Source organism: Peromyscus eremicus, chromosome 5, assembly GCF_949786415.1.
Source record: "Peromyscus eremicus chromosome 5, PerEre_H2_v1, whole genome shotgun sequence".
Taxonomy (NCBI): Eukaryota; Metazoa; Chordata; class Mammalia; order Rodentia; family Cricetidae; genus Peromyscus; species Peromyscus eremicus.
In genome coordinates, this window is record NC_081420.1 from 44272692 (window position 1) to 44298004 (window position 25313).

The window sequence follows — 25313 nt, forward strand, 5'->3', positions numbered from 1 at the left end:
AACTGATTAGGAGGTTCATCCCTTGGAAAGGGTGATTCTTCCTGTCCAGCAGTCACTAATTGCCTGTAGCTCTTCATCTAGGCAAGAGGACTTGGGAGATTTCCCCCATTTGCATTGGCATATCAACTGGTGGTGTCAATGTTTAGGTTTTTTGTTTTTTGTTTTTTTTTTTTTTGTCTTTTCGAGACAGGCTTTCTCTGTGTAGCTTTGCACCTTTCCTGGATCTCGCTCTCTAGACCAGGCTGGCCTTGAACTCACAAAGATCCGCCTGCCTCTGCCTCCCGAGTGCTGGGATTAAAGGTGTGTGCCACCACCGCCCGGCATTGTTTTTTTTTTTTTTTTTTTTAACATTTTCTTTTCTCTTAAAAGATTTATTTATATTTTATTTGCATGAGTGTTTTACCTGCATGCATCTAAGTATACTGCATCATGCATTCCTAGTACTATCGGAGGCCAGAGATGGGTGGTGGGTCCCTTGGAACTGGAGTTATGGGCAGTAACTGTAAACTACCAAGTGGATCCTGGGAACTAAAGCGAGTCCTCTGCAAGAGCAGCAAGTGCTCTTAACTCCTTAGCTATCTCTCCAGTCCCTGTTGTTGAGGTCTTGTTTAGGCTACCATATTGTTGAGGTTTCACAGTGTAGCTTCCTATCCTATACACATGACACAACCTTGCAGCAGATGTCCTGGTCTGCTGGCTCTTAGAGTCTTTCCAGCCCTTCTTCTGAGATGTTTCCTGAGGCTGAGGTGTAGGTGTTTGTGTTGTAGATGTACCGACTGGAATTGAGTACTCCATGGTCAGTTGTTCTTTGCATTTTGACCAGTTGTGGCTTTTTGTAATGGTTTTGGTCTGGTGAAAATGAGAAGATTCTTTGATGATGTTAGAGAGCTACACTTATGTGTGGGTATAATATTGAGAATGTGGTTAGAGGTTATACTAGCATAGGAAAGTAGCAACAGTAGGTTCTCCTTTAGGTTCTGTGGCCTCACCAGCCATGATGAGTTGGTTAACTTTATAGTGCAGGCTGAGTGTGGTGTAAATACATATATATATCTCATACAGTATATGTAATTTGTCAACATAAAATAGTATGATTCCCTATGGCTTTTTCAAACATCATTAGTGTTAGAAATATTCTTGTTTATACTTGTCAGTGTTTAGTTGAAGGCACAAAGGCTCAATTAGCAACAGGAAGTCTCAAAAATTTCAGGTTTCTATGGGACTTTTATTTCTTCAAATGCAATAATATATGCATCTGCCCTCTAGTTACCCCAGAGGCTTTGGTCTGACATATTACTTGGCATGAATTATCTATTATACACTAGAATCAAGGAGATGACTGGGCATACACCTTTTGATCCATAATCAAAGCATGAAGCAATGCACAATGTGTCCAGACGCCAAATCTCAAGTTATGAGGTACAGAGCAGAACAGCAATCATGAAACGTATTTTCCTACCGGGACATGTCTCCCACCACTCCACTCTCTGTGTTTCCCTGGATTTCTTGCCACTTTCTGTTCTCCATTTCAGTTGTTTAGAGCAGGGGCAGGAAGGGTGAGCAGGCCACATCTGACCAGCCTCCTGTTTTTGGAACAAAGTTTATGTAACCCCAGCCCTGCCCATTTGTTTACGTAGGACTTATAGATGCTTTTGGTTTACACCAGACGGTTGAGGAGTTACATCAGAGACCCAAAACCTTACAAAGCAGGAAACCGGGTCTCAGATCTAGAGCATTTACTATTCATAGCCTAGAGGCAGGGTGAAAACACATGAGGAGAGAAAAAAGGTATTTTATTTGTACCCTTTTGAGTTTCCACAGTCTAGGCCCTGAGGATATTTAGGATTGAAAATGTGTTATGATGAAAAAGTCAGGACTTTGAATCCTGTGCCCACATTCCCAAGTACACAGAAATAATTTTCCCCAGTTAAAATGATTACAGAAGTAGTAAGAATGGCTACCAGGAAAATTCATATTTACTTTCACTATATAACCTAATATTTACTATTTGTTGAATGCTTACTATATGATGAGTATCATACTTAGCATTTGTTGTGGTGTTGTATTATAAATAATATGTAACTGACAATTTACATATTGGCCAATTTACAAATATGCCCATTCATTGTAAAGCAAATTTTGATGTCAATACTCATTTTTAAACTGAGTTATGGTGAATATAGAACATAATTATGGCTGCTCAGTTTGGATGTGAAGATTTATTTTACAGAGCCAGAGCCAGCCTTGTGATTTTGGGAAATCATTAACCTGTTTTGAGTATAAATGCCTGATACTGTAAAATGGAAATAGATCTGCTTTGTTTTCTTTATAGATTGCCAATGAGTCTGAGATATAATTAAAAATTTAAAACTGTAGATAAATCCAAAGACATTGAAGAATATTATACCATTACATATTTTCACATAAATTTGGTATTTTGTAAACTGCTAGCTATATCTGGAACACCTCTTTTCTGAAACTATATAATGGAATGTAAAGGCTCAGTAGTAAGGTCCTGGTTTTATTTTTATTTTTTGTATATTTTTGTTCAAGTTATTTGCTCTCTAATCACCCGTTTTCTGCATATAAAACAGGAGCAGTGAAGCTGGTGCCTCCCAAGCAATGTTGTCATCAGAATTAAATAAATGCATAAGTGGAATGTATAAAGCATTGCAGTCTTTCTTTCTTTCTTTCTTTCTTTCTTTCTTTCTTTCTTTCTTTCTTTCTTTCTTTCTTTCCTTTCTTTCTTTCTTTCCTTTCTTTCTTCCTTCCTTCCTTTCCTTCTTTCTTTCTTTCTTTCTTTCTTTCTTTCTTTCTTTCTTTCTTTCTTTCTTTCTTTCTTTCTTTTTCTTTTTATTTATATGGAACAGGGATGGAGTGGGAAAGCAATGAAAGAGATACCATGGTAGAGGGAGACATCATGGGAATAGGAAGAAACTGGGTGCTAGGGAAGTTGCCAGGAATCCCCAAGGATGACCCCAGCTTGGACTACTAGAAATAGTGGAGAGGGTGCCTGAACTGAACTGGCTTATCCCAGTGATCAGATCAGTGAATACTCTGTCATCAGAGACCTTTCTTTAGTGACTGATGGAAGCAGATGCAGAGATCCACAGCCAAACACCAGGCAGAGCTCCAGAAGTCCCGTCAAAGAGAGAGAAGAGGGATTCTATGAGCAAGTGCATCAAGATCATGATGGGGAAACCTGCAGAGACAACCAAACCAAACTAGTGGGAACTCATGGAAGTTGGATTAATGGCTGTGGAGCCTGCATGGGACTGGAATAGGCCCTCTGCATGGTGAGACAGTTGTGTAGCCTGATCTGCTTGGGGGGTCCCCTGGCAGTAGGATCAGATTCCATCCCTGGTGCATGAGTGTGCTTTTTGGAGCCCACTACCTATGATGGGACACCTTTTGCAGCCTTGAGGCAGGGGGAAGGGCTTGGACTTGCCTCTGCTGGATGTGCCTCCCTTCTTGTTGGGGGAAATGGAGGGTGGTTTGGGAGGGGGAAGTTGGAGGGGTGGGAGAAGGGAAGAGGGGGATCTTTGATTGGTGTGTAAAATGAATGAAAAAAATTTTTCTTAATTAAAAAAAAGAAAAAAAAGAATTATAAAATTCATTTTACATACCAAACCACAGATCCCCTTCTCATTCCTTCTTCCACCCACCCCAGTTTCCCCACCCCAGATCCCCCATTCCTTCCTCCAAAAGGAAAAGGCCTCCCATGGGGAGTCAGCAAAGCCTGGTACATTCAGTTGAGGCAGGACCAAGCCCCTCCCCTGTAAATCAAGGCTGAGCAAGGCATCCCACCATAGGTTGTGGGCTCCCAAAAGCCAGCTCAAGGCATTGCAGTCTTAACATTCACTATTAGACTCAAGGCTTCACTCTTCTTTTCTGTCCCCACAATACTTTAGACATTTACCTCCCATGTACTCTCTGCTCCAGCATGTGCTCCGTGCACTTCACATTGAGAGGACCTTTCTCAGAGTGGGTTCTGTAAACTAAATGTGTTGATCCTCAGGTTCAAATGTTTCCACGTTCTCTGGCTCAATTCTGCTTGTGGGCTCATATTGTTTTATATTATGCAAAAGTATATGGTTACCTTTCCATTGTAGTTTGAGTATGAAAGAAATTTAAGAAGCAACATTTTCTATATTAGGAAAAATTTGTGAAAACTATATGAAAGTAATGGGATATCATCTATTTGTTCAAGAAATGATTTTGAGATGGATGCTCAGGTAGATACTCAGATCATAGAAACAACAAGCTGGTTAGAGCCCAGGTGATTCTATCACAAGCTCTAGATGCTGGACATGGAGATGCAGACTCTGATGTTTGCCCTGCCGAGTTTGAGTCTGCTCTTCCCTTAATATTCCCTCATTCATTCATTTTGGAATGGTAATTTGCATTCTATGCCATTGTATATTTACAAGTATATAACTTGGTTTTTATTTTACAAGGCTTCACAGTTAGGAGATGACCTTTAACAATGTTAGAACTGTTAGGACTTTGGGCACTCTTATAGATTATCTAGTGCATTTGCATTATGAGATGACCATAGACCTTTAATGATCAGGAATGGAACATTATGGTTTAAAAGTGATGTGTCCGGGTATGACGTTGGTATGGGATAGATTTTGGATAGTTAATTTTCATTGTCAATTTGATGGGCTTTTGAATCACTTAGGAGATATACCTCTGGATTTATCTTTGAGGGCACTTCCAGAGAGATTAACTGAGAAGGCTTGAAGACTTACCCTGAATGTACACCCTGAATGTAGGTAGTACCATCCTTATGGGCTAGAGTTTAAATTGAATAAAAATGGAAAAAAAAGGAAGAGCCAGATGAGTGTTGTCATTTTCCTTTCTTTGTTTCTTGCCTGATGGAGATATGGAGTTCCAGCCACATGCTATTGCCTTGAGCTTTTCCATGTCTTTTCTATCCTCTATGTTGAAACTGTGAACTGAAATAAACCCTCCCTTCTTAAGTTGCTATTGCCAGATATTTGTCACGACAATGGGAAAGTAACTAGTGTATCGGCTATGACAAAATAGCCCCTTATTTTTCCTATGAGTGGATAAGATCTTTCTTTTGTGTTAGGCCTGCTGCTTTGTTTTCTCTTGCGTGTCTGTTTTATAAGCTCTGTTTAGGTGGGTGTGGCCATGTTGGCTTCTCTTATCCCTCTAATAAGATTTCTTAGGTTCCTTGACATTTCTAGTCCCTGCCTGTTTTAATGGCTAATCGGGTTTGTTTCTTTCAAAATTAAACAGATTAAGCTTCAGATGGTTATACAACAGAGACATCAGCCCATCTTTCTCAGACCACATACCAAGAGCATCATACTGAACACTGGATCAAACGGGAACAAAATATTCTTTTAGACCTTCCAGTCAACAAAACCAGCTGTTACTTACACCAAGCAGGCTCCTCTTTCTTGCTGTTGTAATTCTACATTATGTTTTTAGTTTCCATTTAGTTAACCTTTGGTACAGTTGGTATCTTCTAGATTATAGGCCACTAAGCTCCAAAGGGTGTGTCTCAAAGATATCAACTATTATGAGTGATATCAATGCCTGTCTCCTACCATAGAAGATTTCTTAGTATAATGTCATTTTCTGATCTCTGGTGTCCAGCAACAACCACTTCCTTCTCTAAAATACCTCTTACGTATTTTGACCTGTGGTTCTGTAACCTTATGACAGATCAACAATGCTAATCAGTACCCACCCTCGAACCCAGTAAGCTTTGAAACAGCTCTAGATGTTAACCTTTGACCTAATATTGTTGCCTTTCATTTTATTGTTAAAATTCCTTCATCTTTGACCACTGACTGCTCATTTAAGTTGGCTTCCACATCTTTCTGAAACCCCCATTTCTTTTCTGTTTTTCTCATCACTGAATTCCCATTTAATGCAGAACCTTAGGGTACCAACAAATGAGGACAAGTGAATGAGTCTCATGCATCATATTTTTTTTTTTGTCAAATGAAGATTAAAATTTGAGGTATTTGAGTGTTTTCAACCTCTAGAGTATGAATGATTTGGATTTTGGAACAGACCCTCTCTCCATTAGCAGGTAGAGGTAACAGGCTGTATCCTATACTTTAGGCATTGAAGAATCCTAGCATACTATGGACATCTACCTATATTCTACTTTGCCCTTTGTTGTGTACTGAGAACTTGAGTATAGAAACAGAGAAATGGATGAAGTTGGTGGAAGATCCAAATTCTTCTTTGGAAAAACTTGTTTTATTTTTTTTTTCTGAGACATATAATTTGCAGATGCTAAGTTATTAGCTGGTGAATCCAGTACTTACGGGATTCGATATTTGGCCACCTGTCATGCAACAATTCTTTCAAAAAAGAATGAATTTAGAAGATTGTTGTCCTGTCCCTTGAGTTGGTTTTACATAGTTAGGCAGTTCCTTATGTAAGGATAATCACACAATTTAATATAAGGGAATAATGTCAAGAGATGACACAAATAGTTATTTTATTTTCCTCTTTGGAGAATATGCACACATACTATTTCATAATAACATTTCTATGAAAGTATATAGGGGCTCTGCCTCCTTATCCTTTAAATGGGAAAAAAGTAAAAAAGAAGGGATGAACCTATACTTGGTTGTCATTATGATTACTCATCTTGATATAAAATTCAAGGGGCCTTGTATCTTTGGCGACATAATGTGTTAGAAGGAGGGAGGATTTATTTTGCCCAGGGTTCCAGAACTTTCATTAGTTAATCCTATCTTGAAATACCTTCACAGACATACTAAGAGGTGTGTTCTAATATCTTTTAGGCACTTTTCAACCCAGTCAAGTTGACAGTCAAAGTTAACCCATCACATGTAACAACCAGGTCTTTTTCATAGAAACTGTACATAAATGGACCTCCTGTCACTAAGGGTGACAATAATGATGGTAGGCAGGGCCACTCTATTGTTGTATGTTCAAAATGAGCATCAAACAGCCAAAATAAAACAATGGCAACAATAAAACAAACAATCCCCCAAGCCCTTGCATGTAATACCTTAAAGCAGAAATGCAAAGAATTCTTATTTAAAAAATTCTTTTGATACGACTTTCCCCATAGAATTCTAAATCTCTTGTTCATTTCCCTATAAACAGTGTCACTTAATAAGGCCCTGTTAAAGAGAGTGAATCTTCCTCAAACATTGGCTGGTTTTCCTTAGAATAGGAGCATCTGAGGAAAAAAAATCAATCAATTAATTTGAGGGCAGTACTCTTTTGAGTCAGAATAAGACACACAATTTATCACTGAAGAATGCACTTCTTAATCCTTTGCATCCATGATGCTTTTCTTGGAAATCATCTACTAAATATAGCATGTGGTGCTATCTTGATTGCCCCCAATGCCTTTGACCAGTTTTGATCTTCATCATATTTCTCCATAAGTATTTGAAGGGATTTTGAGAAGAAGCACAAAGGCTGACTGCTTGCTGTTGGGTTAATGCAGGATTCAGAATTATTGTTTTGTTTTGTTTTGAGACAGGGTCTCACTAGGGAGCATTGGCTTTCCTGGAACTGTGTATATCCTGCTGGCCTCGAACTCACAGAGACCTGCCTTTGCCTCCCAAGTTCTGGGACCAAAGGCATGCACCACCATGCTCAACCATTAGAATTACTTTGGCTACTCTGGTATCCTTTCTGACTGTAATTATATTCCCAGAGTGTTGTAGAAATTTATTTGTATCTGATTACAAAGTCAGCATTCCTTTGAAACAAAGCTGGTATGTAACTTGAGCCTCACTGTGTCAGGAGGAAAGCAGTATTGGCTCATGATTTTGCAATCAGTCTGTTACTACATATTCTTAGGCCATCAAACATCACATTGAGTGAGATGCCCTGAGTGACAGTTGAGGAAGGAAGCATCGTTTCATTCAAGCTGCATGGGGAGATGACAAATTCTGAGTCTCTCCTCACTTCGTTGTCCACTTAGTTTAGGGGTAAAATGGGAGCTGCTCTATGTGGTATTTTTATAAAGCAACCCAGGAATTGTTCTGTTCTTGACACCACATCTCAAGTACATTCAAGCATTCATTGAAAGAAACACTGTCAGTCACACCTTAGTAGTTCAGTCCAGTGTAGTAACGTACAAATCATGTGTTTTGGGGCATGGAGGGATTTTGAGCCTGAGCTGACTTACCCAAGAAAAAATATTTTGACATCATCTGACTTTACCATGAAGATTGTTGAAAGATAATGCAGATTTCTCTAGGTGATAGCTTACTTAAAACCATAAAGAGGGTAAGTTTATTGAAATGGAGTCACATTTCTTGTACTGATGTTACAGGAACCAATTTTTATTCTAGAGTCTTGGAGTCAGTATGGATACCAAATATGTGTTAGATTTGCTCTTAATATTTGTCATGTACTTAGTAAAAATAAAAAATTCAGTTTTCATTTGTATAGTATTGCCATATAGGTTGTAGTAATTATTGCTAGATATGTAATTATATGATAAACAATATAGTAGCAAGATCTATTTTAATTAAAAAGCTCTTGTTCTTTTACTAATCTTAAAAGTAATGAAGTTACTTTGAAAAGCTTGATAATAGGAGGATTTTAAAAAGGAAATATAATGTTACTACTCTTAGTCAGTTACTTAATATTTTGGTGCAAACTTCTATAATCATTTTTAATTTAAATATTTTTCAATCAAATGTTTATAATTTCTACTTTTTTATTCTTTTATTCAAATGTTCATAGTTTCAGAAGAAATAATTCAACAGAATTTAGCAGTTTAGGTGAAAGGAAAAGACCTTATTGGGATTTTTGGGAGGATTTGGCTTTTGTTCCCTGAGGCTTTGTGAGTAAGTGGATTGGTACGTGATTCATGCCCAAGGTATTTAGAGAGCCAGAGGATGTCTGGAGGACTGTGGTTTGGGAAGCCACTGAAGTCCTGCTGATATTTCCTGTGGATCAGGGTGAGAAAGAAAATAACATTATGTGCCTTTGGTCTGTCCAAGAGAACAGAGCAGAAGGAAGCTGATGTGCTGATGATGCCCAGGGCTTAAGAAAGATTACACGTGACCAGCTGGAAAAGGGAGAGAGTCACCAGGATAGAGATCCTTGCTGTTAGAAATCTCTGTTGGTGGAGTGAGGGAGCTCTTTCAGGCTCAAAGAGAAGCAACCCTAGATCACTGAGGTAGGACCAGTGAAGACCTTTATTCATTCCTTCTCGACTAAGGAGATTCTAAAATCTGCTTAGCAAAATAGTGTACCATGTGGAGTTGAACTCTGTTACTGTTGGTCACTAATGGTTTTTCTTAAGTGCCATTGATTTTCTTGGTAGTTGTTAAATCTGAATTAGTGGAATAAAATCATGTGGCTGACTACTAGAAATGAAATGATTCTCTCCTGGTTCCCGTGTTGGATGCTCATTTCTTTCCTGAAATTTTTTTAGATACTAGACTTGAGGGACAACTTTGGTTGTCATCCCATACTCTCTTCATAGCTTTACTCTCATACTCCCATCAAATGATACTCCTGTTGTTGCTGTGAAGTTCAGAAACACTGAGAGGTCTAATTATGCCTTATTATGTTTTTTTAGAAATACTTTTTATTTATTGTGTTGTTTTGGGCATGCAGAGTGCCACATCATGCATGTACAGACCAGAGAACAGCTTGCAGGACTTGGTTCTCTCCTTCTATGATGTGGATCCTGAGACTCAGGCTCTGTATCAAGCCTTTTATGTACTGAGCTGCCTTGTTGGCCCTCCTGTACTGTTTTAAAGTTGTTTGGCTCTCTTTTCACTCTTACATGAAATTCTAATGCAGATAAAATGCAAGTTCTCAGATTAGAGTGTGTGAGTATGTGTGTGTGTGGGGGGGGCAGCAGCTGGTGATGTGGCCCAGTGGTAGAGTGTTTGCTTATTATGTGTGAGACCCATCACTATACTATAAACAAACAAACAAACAAAACCCAAAATACATGCAACAAAAATCAAATACTAACATCTAAACACAATAGCTTTGCTATTTATATTACTTTGAGGAAGTTATGAAACTTTTCTAAACCGTGTATTTCTCCTCAGAAAATTCTAGAGTTGTGTGGATTAAGTAGATTAATATATGTGAAGTGTTTGGTATCAAGAAATACGTTTAGGAAATGGTGACTCTTTTTTGTGATGCCACTTCCTCTCTCTCTTCTCTTTGTCCTCTTTGTCTTCCTCATAGAGATACATTAAGGGCATTTTAGATGCATGTGTTGTGGTTTGAATTTAAAATTGACCCCATAGGTCCATAGTGAGTAGTACTATTGCGAATTGTGGCCTTGTTGGAGTAGATGTGGCCTTGTTGGAGGAACTGTGTCACTGGGGTGTGTTTTGAGGTTTCAGATACTCAAGCCAGGCCTAGTGTCACTTGCTTTTTCTGCTGCCTGCCAATCTAGATGTAGAACTCTCCACTCCTTCTCCAGCACCATGTCTGCCTGCATGCTGCCATGCTTCTCACCATGATGATAATGGACTAAACCTGTAAGCCAGCTTCAATTAAATGTTTTCCTTTGTAAGAGTTGCCGTGTTCATGGTGTTTCTTCACAGCAATAGAAACCCTAACTAAGACAGCATGTTAGTATTGCTTGCAGAGTAATTTATTAAACTATGCATTTGGATATTCAGATACTTTTGTTTTATCCTTTTACCTAGTTTGCTCACCATTATTGCGATAAAACACTCTGCCCAAAAGCTACCTAGGGGAGGAAAGGGTTATTTGACTTACAGTTCCAGGGAACAGTCCATCATTGAGGGAAGCCAAGGAAGAAACCATGGAGGAACACTACTTGCTGGCTCACTTGAAGGCTCATGCTTAACTACGTTTCTTACACATTTCAGGTCTACCTGCCCAGGAATGGTGCTGTGTTCAGTGTGCTCAGCCTTCCCAGATCAATTAACAGTCAAGAGAATCCCCTGCAGATATGCCCACAGACAATTTGGTCTTGTCAGATTTCCCTTGTCAGATGACTCTGGGTTGTTTCAAGTTGACAGTTAAAGCCAGTAACTAGGACATTCTTGCATTCATCTATCTATCTAGGCTGAATTCAGATTTACAGAGATCCACCTGCCTCTGCTTCCCAAGTACTTGGATTAAAGACATGTACCACCATGCCTAGCCTGTCTGAATTTTTAAATGAACCATACAAATTATATTTTGCCCCTTTGCTTTTAAATATATCAGTTTATATTTCATAAAACTAAGGTTTTCTATCATATACAGTGTAATATCCAAGTCAGAAAATTAAAATTTAAATAATGTTATATAATTTAAAATATTTTAAAAAAGTCTTTCTATTTTGAAGACTTATTTATTTATCTATTTTGTTTTGTGTGAACACCTACATGCCAAAAGAGGGCATCAGATCTCGTTTTAGATGGCTGTGAGTCACTTTGTGATTGCTGGGAATTGAACTCAGGACCTCTGGAAGAGCAGCTAGAGCTCTTAACCACTGAGCCATTTCTTTAGCCCAATTTTAAGTAATTTATAGCTAGATCTTATTGGTATTTTATCCATTGTTCGGTAATGTCCTTTAAAGCCGAGGAAAATACAAAATTTTTGTTGAGTTCAATTGTTGTCTTAATCTCCTTTATTTTAGGTTTTCTTTGTAGTTCATGACATTGGTGTTTTTGAAGGGTCAATTATTTGGTAGGATGTCTTTCAATTTGGATTTTTTTGGGTGTTTCCTCATGAATGAGTTTTAAATACCGTGGGAGTCACATTTCAGGAAAATATGCTCAGTTCCTCCCAGTGGGTGGTATCAGGAGGCATATGGTCTAGCCAGTCCTATTGCTAGCAATGTAATTTCCATCTGGTCTGTCAGGATTCTTGACCACAGTTACCCCTGTACCTTCTATTCATGGATAGTCACCAGTTTTATCATACATTGAATTTTTTAAAATTTTCTTTTTTTGAGATAAGGTCTCTGTACATGGCCCTGACTGTCCTGAAACTCACTATGTAGACCAGGATGGCCTTGAACTCACAGAGATCTTACTGCCTCTGCCTCCGAAGTGCTGGGATAAAAGGTGTGTACCACCATACCCAGTGATGATTCTTGTGTGAGTTACTATTACTATGCTTTTGGTAACTATTGAGTTTCTAATTTCCTTGTTCTCTTCATGTCTCTTTGCTGGCTTTCTACTACTAGAAAAAGACTATGTTTTTATGTTATGAAATAGTGCATAAAATGTGGACTCTTAAAGTTATATTTAATCAATAGGTTATATTCTGTATCTGTCATTTTTCAAGGCTCAAATATCCACAGATTTGGCTAGTGGGAACATCTCTCTCTTTCTCTAAAATTATTATATGTGTATGGATGTTTTGTCTGCCTTTATGTCTGTGTACCACATGTATGCCTCATGTCTGTGGAAGCCAGAAGAAAGTGTTGGATACCTGGAACTGGAGTCAACATGGTTGTGATCTGCCAAGTGGTTCTGGGACTTGAACCTGGGTCCTCAGAAAGAGTAGCAAGTGCTCTTAAACATTGAGTTATCTCTTCATCCCTTCCCTAATATGAATGTCTTAAAGATGGCTTCTGTACACTGTCACTCTATCATTCTTCACTGAACACTTATTTCTTTTCACATGGGTTTCTAGGTTTGCCCATACCATGCGGATGCTCTAGTCTATTTTCTCCAGTGACCTTTGGTTTTACTGAGTGGAGAAACTAGGATCTCAGCATTCAGTGTGTTTATTTGTAACTGCAAGCTTTTAAGCCTCCTATCAGCTAGTCTATACATGATGAGTTTTACCAGAACCATTAGATGCCATTGTTTTCCCCTGGCTTCACGTTATTTCTCTGCCCTGAGATTTAGTGTCACAGAGAGTATTTGGAGGGATTGCTTACCAAAGTCTGCTCTGTGCAAAAGTTTTAATTGCTCTCAACTATGGCCTTTTCAGGAATTATTTTACTTGATGTCTTTTTCCTTTTATTTTATTGTTTCACTTATTTATTAAATAAAGATGTATATTTGCCCTTAATTGAGAATTTTCCTCTTGGCAGTGCAACAAGGCTAAAGGTGATTCTTATTAAGTTGTTACTCATTTGGATTATCCATTTATCTAGCTTTGATTTGAGATGATGTTTAGTCTTGCTTTGTAAAGAGGTCTGTACTGAGTATTTTTGTGTTCGTTGCCTAGAATGTCCTTTCAAAGGCTGACGTAGTGCTGCTATTTAGGGTGTGGGAATCCAACTATAAGGAGTTGGTTTATATGAGAGTCTGGCTGGGCTTTTATTTTCTTTTCTACTCAAAGTTTGTTTTACATTTCTGTCATTTAAGGTTTGATTTTTTCCCTTGAAGAGGAAAAATGTATTACAATGATAACTTGTTTCATTTTTTAAGTGATTTTATGATGCATCTATCAAACTGTGAGCTGAATTCTTCTTAGAGAAAATAGTAAAGCTTGCAATATGGAACTGACTATTGATACAGTTTTTAAAACATGGAAATATGTCCAAATTCATAGTTGGAGGACAAATTCTATTTCTTTTTATTATATCACTGTGGTTTCTAATAGCTTTTCCCTCTGTTCTTGAATATGCTCTAAATAGGATTTAGAATAATCTGTGCACATGTGTGTATAAGTGCACTAACATGGCATTAGAACTTTACATTGATGGACTCCATTTAGATAATGAAAGTTTTTTTTTTTTTTTTTTTTTTGGTTTTTCGAGACAGGGTTTCTCTGTGTAGCTTTGCGCCTTTCCTGGAACTCACTTGGTAGCCCAGGCTGGCCTCGAACTCACAGAGATCCGCCTGGCTCTGCCTCCCGAGTGCTGGGATTAAAGGCGTGCGCCACCACCGCCCGGCTAGATAACGAAAGTTTTAAGAAATTTTTTGCTTTCTTTCCATGAAGATAATTGCATACCATAGTTAAGCCAATTTTCTGACTACCTAATCTCCCCAACTCCCATCAATGTGTGAAAACATTTTTGAAAGTTTATATGAAGAATATCATAGCCATGTAAGGAATATCATAAGGCAAAAAATATGCACAGTTAGATGACAAGTAGTAAGTTTCTACTGTCTGCCTGGTATGATGATATATAGTTGGAAAAATACATGTACATAAAACAGCTATAAAACAAAAAGTACTTTTAGCAGTACCAAATTGGATATGATAAAACAAATAGTAATTCTATGATAAAGCCAGGATGCTTTTACTACATCATCCAATTTGTTTTTTTGTTTTTGAATTGGGAACATATGCTTAGTAGCATGATGTTTCCCATGTTTTAAGTGCTTTGCAATTAACCAGTCAATTTTGCTGCTGTTTCCGATAGAAATTGGTGATCTAATTTCAAAGGTTGTTCAGAGAGAAAACCACATTAATCACACTTTTGGTCTTTGAACAATGTTCAAATTGTTGGTATTCTTGAACACAGTTTTATTCCAAATATTATACAAATTGTTGATTCTCATGGAAATATTCTGTAAAATATTACTTATGATCATGAATGTCAGCAGTTTAGTAACTGCTTATAGGATCCTGGTAAGTAGTGATGTGACCTTAGCTAATCCACTTAGTTGTTCACAACACCATTTTTTTCTCATAGTAATTAAAATGAGACAATGAAATGTATTCCATGTAGTTACTATGAACATAAATGAGATGACATATGAAGCATGAGTATGACTCCTTGAAATAGCAAGTATCCTTGTCATGCCATTTTTATAACCCTAACTCGTTTCTGTTAGTTGACCTATGGAGTCCTTGAATTAAGTATTCTGACATTGGCTTGTGGGTTTGTTGCACTGGAATCCTGCTGAAGTGTTTGTTACAGGAGAGAGAAAGAGACAGAGATATATGGATGTGGCTGTACAAAGAAACACCTTATTAACTGAAGATTTGATTGGGGGAAAAGTTTCAAACAGGAACCTTTCCACAATACTAATAAGAAAGTTGAGCAAAAATCCACAAGATTGTAGAATTTTGGTCCTCTCAGCTGATCATGTCTCAAGAAAGAGGCATGACAAAGGAAGTACTCATAAAACAAACACCAGGAAAAATATTTTGTGGAAAACTAGCTCTCGAGTTCATTTCTGAATGAATAATCCCTGTACAGTACAGAGTGGCTAATAATAGAGAATGACCTCTGCTGTTCAGATTGAGATCCAGACTGGGAGCTTGATATCTAAGTTTGCTGCTGAGGCTTTCTCATTTTGAGTGTCCCTTAACATCTTTGGATCTCACCTTTCTCATCTGTATGGTGAGAACTTTTGCCTAAAATCTTTTCATAGTTAATACTACTTAGTGTATTTTTATTTTCTTTTATTTGTTTTTGATGTACTTTTAGATATACAAAATGGAATTAGAATAACATTTTAGAATTTATTATTATTGTCTTACATCTTATTCTGAAAAAGTGATACAGAGTATAGTATAATGAATCTTCAGTGCCCAGTATAATAATTCATGACTTACCATGTTTTATTCATAATTCTATATATTATGGATCTTCCATTGAATGTTTATAAGTAAAATTCAGAATTCACATACTTTTCTTTCTAATTATCTTAGAATGTATGTAATAGAAAATGACTTTATTTAAATCCTCAATAAAGCTGGCAGGATGGCTCAGCTTGACTAACTGAGTTCTACCCCTCAGATCCACATGGTGGCAGGAGTGAGTCAAAACACCAAAACACCTGACCTCTGCTCTGTCTCTCTGTCTCTCTGTCTCTGTCTCTCTCTGTCTCTGTCTCTCTGTCTCTCTCTGTCTCTCTCTGTCTCTCTCTCTCTCTCTCTCTCTCTCTCACACACACACACACACACACACACAGATTTAAAGTCTGAATACTCAATGTAATTATTACACATGAATAAAATAGTAATTAAACATGTAATTGCCATTCAAATTCTCTCAAATCTGAAATTTGGGTTGAGATCCAGAAGCAGGTCAAATGTCTTCTTTACCTCCCAGTTCCTCCCCGTCTGTCTTTTACCTTGTAACTTTCTTAGTTTTCTCTTTGGTCCTGTCATGCTGTTTGTGTTCCTATGATGTCTCCATCTTTAAAATAGTAAATAGAGAAATATGTAAGATTATTCAGATTTTATTTGAGTTTTCTTTTTGTCAAAAATATTTAATAGAAAATGATGGTTGTTTTTCTGAGTATCACATAATCACCTCTTTTTGTGAAGTTGGAAGTTATTAATAATGATTGCCTATGTTTATTATCAAGAATGCTTGCTTATATCTATTAATTCAGTAGGAATGGCATAGAAATGGGCTTTAACTCTGCTCTGTTTTCTTCATGGTTGGTAATGCCAGGGAGATGTTTCAGTTGGCAAAATGCTTGCCATGCATACATGAGAACCCACATAAAACTCTGGGCGAGGTGGCTTGTGTCAGCAACCCCAGTGCTGGGAGATCAGGCAGTATAGAGACAGATGGATCCATGGTGCTCTGAAGCCACTCAGCCTAGCCAATCAGTGATTTCTAGGTACAGTGAGAGAACCTATCTCAAAGAATAAGGTTGAGGTACTTAATAAGGCATCTGGCCTTCATCTCTGGCCTCCAGAGGTATACATGTAGCAATGCACGCATACACACACACACACACACACACACACACACACACACACACACACTATTCTATCTTCAACTACTTGAGTACTCTGGGTATAGTTTACTCAGTGAAGGTTGAGTAGATACAAAAGTTTTCCCTTACTTACTAATCTTCACAATATTAATTTATTCTCTAGTATATACCAATAGTTGTATTGGTGATTAAAAATTCATTACAAATCCACAGAATTTAACATACTTGAGGTGTTTAAATCCACTGCAGTTTGGATACTAAGAATACTTGTCTTATGTTATTCTCTATTCCCAGGCATTTTCAATGGGTAAGAAACAAGCATTTAAATAAAAAAAAAATTAAAAACACACAGAGTTTCTCTGTGTAGCTTTGTGCCTTTCCTAGAACTCACTTTGTAGCCCATGCTAGCCTCGAACTCACAGAGATCCACCTGGTTCTGCCTCCCGAGTGCTGGGATTAAAGGCGTGCGCCACCACCGTCCGGCTATAATCTTATTTTAATTAAAGAAGTTTGTGTGTGTGTGTGTGTGTGTGTGTGTGTGTGTGTGTGTGTGTGTGCATTCGTGTGTGTCTGCACACGTGTGTCGGACTGTGTGTTGTGGCATGCATGTGGAGGACAGAGGGCAGTTTGGGGAGTCAGTTCTGGCCTTTTACCCACTGAGGCAGGGTCTCTTATGTTTCTGTTTTTCTGTCCCTTCCAGGCTGGCTGGCCTGTGAGCTTTCAGGTAATTCTCTTACCTTTGCCTCCCATCTCACAGTAGGAATGCTGGTCTTACAAATGCATATCACTATATCAGACTTGTATTGTAGGAATAGAATCCAAGTCATCAGGCTTTCATTAAAAGTGCTATTACCTGCTGAGCTGTCTTTCAGATCTTATTATCATTTTAACTCTTCACACTATAAAACAAATAAATAAGCAACCAGATGAGAAAAGAAGCAAAGTGCAGATATCTATATACACCTTACATATTTTTTTTCATCACAAAATATTTTATTGTCTTCTTTTCTTCCAGGTAATGGTCTATTTTTAGAATTTCTAAAGCTTTTGGAATATTACTATTACCTATCTAACTATCAATGTATTTATATTTCGTTTTTATGTTTGCTACTGGCACAGGTGTACTGATCTTTGAAATGACTTTCTTCCTTATCCCTAACTGTTGGTCACAAACCTGCTCTGTGTCTTGGAGGGAATCAGATACCAGACAGTGGAAATGAGGAAAATGTGTAAAATAGCATGAGCACAGGGCCAGAGGAACTGAAGAGCTGTTTATGTCTGGAGAATGTAAATAGTTTTGGAGGTGTGGCAAAGGAGAAGCTATGTAGACTGGTGAAGTGGCTATATCATAAAGAACCCAAAATATCATGTTAGGACTACTAGTATTTTAAGCCTATAGATAACTAACTGAACAAGAATTTTAGTATGGAAACAACTTAGATTTTTGGAACTTCTTTGTGTCATGTGAAGAGTAAATTGAGGCAGATGAGCAAAAAGGAAGGGCATAAGAGCTTAGATAGATGTGGGCGTTGGTGGCAGGTCAAATAATCAACCAGGAATTACTGATCAGTTTGATATGAGCAAGGAGTACAAGAAAAGAGTTTAGGGTAACCCAGGTTACTTGATTGCGTATATGCTGAGGTGTTTTTCATTAAATGAGATAGTGAATATAGGAAAAGGAACAATTTTTGTTAGTGGTATGTGAGTTTGCCTGAGCTGGGATGCCATTTCTGTTTATGGCATCAACAACTTGTAGTATTTTAGACTTTTGGATGGAGATGTCAGTGCAAACACCAATACACATAAACATCTTTATATTTAAGAACACATATTTGAGTCCAGATCTCAGCTCTGCTATAGTACTTCCTATGCATGTGATCATAAGCGAGTGACTTAAATTGTCTTTTTTTTTTTTTTAAATAAAAATGGGAACGACACTACCTAACTTCTAGGATTTTTGTGTGAAATAATGATCTAATTTACAAATTCCTAACAGTGTCATTACCCATTTAGATATAGAGGTTGACAATGCCTTGCTTTTCCTACCGCCTCAGCCTCCAGATGCTTGGATTGCAGGCATGTACTGCCTTTTCTTGTAGTAGTGTACTCCCTACGTTTTATAAAGATCGCTGTGATCTCACAAAGCAAGAATAAGGCAGGAGACTGAAAGTAAGAGGCTAATGAGATCACCTAGATGAGTGATGCTTTATTTTGTCCTCTTTCCTTTTATTATCATCAGGCTAGATTCCCATTCTGAAGCTCTTGGTTACTTAGAAGCCTCAAGCTGCCCTCAAGCTGATCTCTATCAGGAAAGCTGGATTTGGAGCAGGTGTATATAAGCACGGAGTGCCACTTAGATGCTGAGCCTAACCCAACACAGTGCAGGAATGGGTTCTGTGAGCAGCATTTATTCAGTTACATTCTTCTGGGGGTGTGTGCAGAGCCTCTTATCAGTTTGTTAGAGGGATTTGCAACTCTCCAGGGGGTTAGCATTGGTAGAGAGGATATTGACACTGTGAGATGTCACAGAGAGAGCACGAGTCCCCATGTTAGTGCTGCTTTCTAAGATTGTGAAGGAGTGAAGGAAGACATGGAGCGAGGCACTATTAAGAAGAAAAGTAAACGAAACTAGGACCATACTTTACTCACATTCTTAGTGTAAAAGCTTTACTTTATAGTCAGTGTTCATAGAAGCCACGAGATGGCGAGCTTGTTCCTCACAGTGAAAGTAAGTGGGGGACTCAGAGAGAGAGAGAGAGAGAGAGAGAGAGAGAGAGAGAGAGAGAGAGAGAGAGAGAGAGAGAGAGAGAGAGAGAGGGAGAGACAGAGAGAGACAGAGAGAGAGACAGAGAGAGAGACAGAGAGAGACAGGGAGAGAGAGACACACACAGAGACACAGAGAGAGAGACAGAGAGAGAGGCAGAGAGAGGAGAGGGAGAACTTTCTACAACTGTCTTAATTTTCTTTACCTCCTTAATTTCAAATGAAAAAGAACTGATAGATTTTTTTCCCTGTTCACTTTGGATCATAAGCACAGTTGGTTTTGAAACCGTAAAGATAAAAATAAAACAAAAAACCCCAACTATTTGGATTTCATACTCAGATATTTTCAGATATTTATTGAATAGATAATTACAGTTTTCACATTACCAACAGAGAAATCTAATTGTCAATACTGTTGTTATTATTAATAGCATTTATAATAGTTAAGTATTAAGTGAAAAGACAGAATAATATTTTGGTTCACACACATACATGTATATACACACATGTATATTACTATTTTTGTTTGTTTTTTGAGACAGAGTCTCTCTATGTAGCCTTGGCTGTTTAGGAACTTACTTGTAGGCCAGGCTAGCCTCAAGCTCACAGAGATTGGCCTACCTCTGCCTCCCAATTGCTGGAATAAAAGATGTGTACCGCTATACTCAGCTTTATTATATGATATTATTATTGCCACATTCTTTTGTCCAAAGAGCAAGTGTTAAGTTCTAACTGTAAAAAAGTTTTCTATTTTTTATGGATGTCAGACAACTTAATTTAAATATTTAGGATTTCTATTCTCATTACTTTGACTTACCTAAAAGTAGCTTTTCTTATGCTGTTCTAAATATGGTATGGAAGAATGTAAGCTAATGTATTATTGGTGAGTTAATATATATTTATTGATTAATGATATTTAATGTTCAGTGTGAAATTCACTTTGCTTATGCTGTGCAGTCAAGTTGAATTTGACAGTAAATGTGTGACATAAATGTTAATATTGTCATTGAGGCTCAGGGAAAATAAATGAATTTCTGATGATTTAATAGTTTGCAGAACCGTAATTTGAATCTGGATTTTTTTTCAAGTCTAAAGCTTACTCTTTTTCATTGTGCCTACTGTCTCCAGTGTAACTATTTATGTATTTCTTTACTAGAAACACTTGGAAATGACAATTTAAAGTCATTAGGGTATTTGTGCTTCACTCATGCTCTGAACAAAAAGAGTTTATTGTGATGCACTTTTATTTTATAAGCTGCTTGATTTTCTCCTGAGTCTATTTCTCTTCAAGACCATCTAGAAGATTCCATTTAGAGTTGTGCTGATGGTGAGAGGCCTTAGTTACTCTCATTTGAGGATTTCCTATGGTTGAGCTCATTGAAACCTCATCCTTCTCGCAACTCCTGTTGAGATGCTGTTCCGGGCTGGGAATGGCATTGCAGGGAAGACTGAGCCTGCTCCACTGCACCACTTACAGATGCAAACTAGCTGTGCTGAAATCCATTCACTCAAGCTGGGAGGAACTTCCCAGACTTCTGCATGGAGACTGCTGACTTGTACTTCGTTGCTTTTTTTTATTAGGATCTCTTCATAGTCCTCCTACACTTTTTAAAGATCTAAAGAGTAATAGTTTAGAAATCATAAGCTTTGTTTTTGAAATTAAGAGAAAATATCTTTTTTTTTTAACCTAAGCCAGAACATTCAAGTTTTTTTTTTTTAAATTGTATTTTTTTTCATACAGTAGTTGTAACTGGAAGATAAATATACTGGAAAGAAGATTGTCTATAAATAAGTGATGATTGAAATTAGATGATAGGCTTATTACACATTTGCTCTATTTTTGTTTGAAAATTTGCATAATAGAACTCAAGGAGACATATGGCGCATTTTCTGTCATCAGTGGTGAGGGATCTCAACCAAGCCTGTTGGTACACACCTGTAGTCCCTGCACTTAGGGAAGTGTTGAGGTGGGAAAGCTGAGAGTTCACGGCCTCCGGGAATATAGAGTAAGTTCTTGTCTAAGACTCAGAAACACAAACAAGCAAAGAGACAAATATCTTTTAATCTTTAACTATTGAATATCTTAATATTACCTCATGTCTCATGTGAGGATTTTTATACACTTTCATTTCTAACAGAGACCATTTATGGTAGCAAATATGTCTGGGTAGATTAACTGATGGCTAGACTCATTTCTTTTGCTTCTTCATTTAGTTTATTGATTGATCTCGAAAAACTGATTGTTTTTGAGTAACAAGTGTTTATTCCTCCACTAAGTGTCATCAAACATTGTACTACAGGCTGAGGATACAGCAGTCAATCAAACAGAAAACATTCCCAGAGGTTACATCTCAGCATGAAGGAAACAACTGTAATTAATAAACAAGTATATTACACATCTTTGAGGTTAAGAGCTATGAACATAAATTGCATAAAGGGAATTAAAGATGTGATGTAGGCTGTCTTCTACAAAGGGCCATTAAGGGAGCTGTTTTTTTTTTTTTTTTTTGATAGGGGAACATTAAAGTAGAGGACTGGAGGGAGGGAAGGAGGCTGTGAAACAGGGTACTCTCCTGATGTCTGATGAGGCAAATCCCCAGGAGACCCTTTCTAGATGCTTACAAAGGTAGGGTTTGTACATAGAGATGTCAGCAAAGCTCTTCATTTGTCCATTCTCTCGAAAATAAATGGGATTTGGAGATGGACTCCTACAGCTTCTGATATAACCGTTAGGATTAAACAGTAAGAACCAAGACAGGAAAAGTAGGAGAAATGATTACTTGTGTTCTCTTGATTTTTGTCTTCCCTTCTGAACAAAAAAGTCAGAAAGAAAAAAAAATGTTGTATTTAAAATAACACTGTTAGGTTATGAGATTGTTTTATTTATGACTATTGTCTTTTGAGACGGGGCTAGCAATGTAATTCAGGCTAACCTCAATCTCTGGGTCTTCCTCAGCCTCCTGAGTGTTAGGATTACAGATGTGCACTGCACCAACATTCCTAAAATATGTCCAGGTTTAAAGTTTGTCACTTATGATTTATTTGCTTAGTTGAAAACCCGTGTAAACATAATTGAGGGAAATGCACGTTGCTTCACTTGTGGACTGTCCCACAGAAGAAGAGCAGGTAGTGTCTAGTGAGGCCTTGGAGCTGAGAAAGAAGTGGTGGAGGTGGGGGCCCATGGAGGGAAGGGGAAGACAGGCAGGTGCAGTTTGGACCCATGTAAAGGGCGCTGTTACTCAACTTGGTTTGCTGCCATGGGGAATATGGGCTAACACTGGCTATCTTTTCTTTTCTTTTCTTTTTTTTTTAAAGCCAAAAATTATCTTTTTTTTCTTGGTTTTTCCTCGTAGCCCTGGAACTCGATCTGTGGACCAGGCTGGCCTTGAACTCAGAGATCTGACTTCCTGTGCCTTGACTGCTGGGATTAAAGGCATACGCCACTACCACCTGGCTAGAGATTGTGTCTTGTGGGCTATCTTTTTTATTTTATTTTTTAAAATTGTTGCCAACTAAATAAAATCATATCACAATGTTCTAAAGGCCAAACAAACACTCCTGAAGGTATAAGGGGGCCAGTAATTCAACAGGTTTTTGTTGTCCATAGTATAACACACTGGTTAATTCTTACTGTCTCTATCAAGGGGTCATACAGATCTAATTGGAACAATGCTGCACACTTTCTGGAGGGGAATGGTTTTAGCACACTCTCACACCCCATGTAGCACTGAATGTCTGTTCTTGTTGCAGGGTATGGCCAGACAGGGCCCTTGTCTCAGAGAGCAGGTTACGATGCTATCGCCTCTGCTATGTCTGGTCTGATGCACATTACAGGGCCCGAGGTAGGTTTTCTTAGAATATTCTTACTTATTTCTCTTATATATGCCAGAAATAAATTATTCTTTATTAAGTTAAACTTGAATGAATTTTGGAAAGAAACAGCAGAAAGTGAATGACTTATTAAAATAAAGCTTAAGTTTGGTTATTGTAAAGGAACTGAAGCTTAAATATCAACTTGATTTCATGGAAAATAGCAAGCTTTTTTATTAATATCATGTGATGACTCCCTTTTTCATATCTTTTTATTCATTTATTTATTCAAGCATAATCACCTATGTGTGACTTTAGGAATGTTTCTTCCATGAAAGAGAATGACTGACTATAGATGACTGTTTCTGCCAGAGTGTCTGCATTTAGTAAATATACCTAGGAGATACTTTTTTTTCCCATGTAGAATATTTTAAGTAGTCATGTATTTGAAAATTTGTTACTTAAAGTGACAGAAATAGTTGTGTCTGATTTGCCATATGTGTTACAGTTTGAATTATTTGATACTATAGTCCCTCCCAATTGATAGTATGTTGTGGGGTTTCTAAAAGAACATAGGTGTCCAAATGTGTTTAATTAGATCAGAGCAAAGACTTTTGGAGGAAAATGACATGAGCACACAAAAAAAGCATAGTATGAAAGCCTAGTAGATAAAAACTAAAAGGCATCCATTTCAAAACAAACGGGCTTGGTAAGCTTAAAACCCCTTTTACAGCACATGTTTCTCCCCTGAGTTACTTTCTTTAGTTAACACTAGGCAGATCGCTGCACTGCTAGGGTAAACTGAGGCAGAGTGACCTCTTTTAAAATGTTATATTTAATTCAAAGCAGCTATGAGATTTGCCTTAAGATACAAAGCCCTTTGTACTTCTGTCTTCTGATGTTTCATTTTTAGTCACAGAAAAAAAAATGTATGTAGCCCTTCCTTAAAATAAGGTGGGGATCAATTTTCTTTTTGTTCATTGAGAGAACAGAGCATGGACATATCGCTCTTTGTTCGATCTCTAGGCTCTCATTTGGTAAAGATATCATTATTGTTAGTGCTTTTATTTAAAGGTACTGAACCCAGTTGGGATTATGTGAAAACATTTAGGACCTATCAGTTCTTACCCAAGTGTTAAAATGAATGAAAAACTACTAAGGTGAAGGGCTTCTGTGGTTCCATTGGTGAACTGTACTACATTCTGATAGGGTAGCCACACAGTGTATGCTCAGCCTTACGATTTTTAAACTTTATTTTCTAGTTATCTTAAAAAGCAACACATTTCATTTTCATTTTCATACATACTTTATTTTATTTTATTTTCCTCATCTGCTCTTCTCCCTAATACCCACTTTACCACAGTACCCATATATATATATGTACATACACACACACACACACACACACACACACACATATATATATATAAACTTATATGTATTTAATGTAATTTTAGGTAAATAAAAATATGATTCTTTAATGGCTTTTTCAAACATTCTTATTCCTACTTTCAGTCCTCTCTCCCTCTCCTTTTGTATTGACCATCTTTCCATTTCCCTAACTAATATCCCATGTTCCCCACTTCCTCTTCTGTATCTGTACCATTCTGCTAATGCCTTCTTCACCATGGTACCTTTTGACTTTCCTGGTTTCTGTGGTTATTTCAGGTTGTATACTCACATCTGACGATTTTGGAGCTAGGAATCATATATAAGAGAAAATATGTGGCATTTGTCTTTCTTATGTGTGTTCCTCTGTCAATGTAATATTTTTCCTAGTTCCATCCATGTACTTACAAATTTCATGATTTAATTTTTCCTTACAGCTGAACATAGTTCATAGTGTGTGTGTACCACCTTTCATTGCTCATTCATCAGCTGAAGGACATTTGGACTGTTGCCATTCCTAGCTATTGTGATTAGAGCAGTGATGAACATGGCTGAAGAAGTATTACTTCTGTTGAGTCCTTTAGCATATGCCAGGGAGTAGTATAGTATGGTAGATTTGTTTTTAGCTTTTTGAGGATTCTTTGTATTAATTTCCAGAGTAGCTGTGCCAGTTTGTAATTCTACCAACAGTGAGTGAGTCTTCCCCTTCCTCCACAACCTCCTTAGCATTTCCTGCTGGTTGTTTTCTTGATCTTTGTGTTCTGACTGTGGTAAGATGAAATCTCA

At 37.5% G+C, this 25313-nt stretch overlaps 1 protein-coding gene across 3 annotated transcripts in view; it reads left to right on the plus strand.

Annotated features, from left to right (window-relative positions):
* Window positions 1-25313, plus strand: part of Sugct (succinyl-CoA:glutarate-CoA transferase) — a 721641-nt gene that overhangs the window by 67030 nt on the left and 629298 nt on the right. For all 3 annotated transcript variants that reach the window (XM_059263379.1, XM_059263377.1, XM_059263378.1), the window contains one exon: window positions 23079-23170. In XM_059263379.1, coding sequence (XP_059119362.1) covers window positions 23079-23170 — 92 coding nt within the window. The remainder of the gene's footprint in view (window positions 1-23078; window positions 23171-25313) is intronic.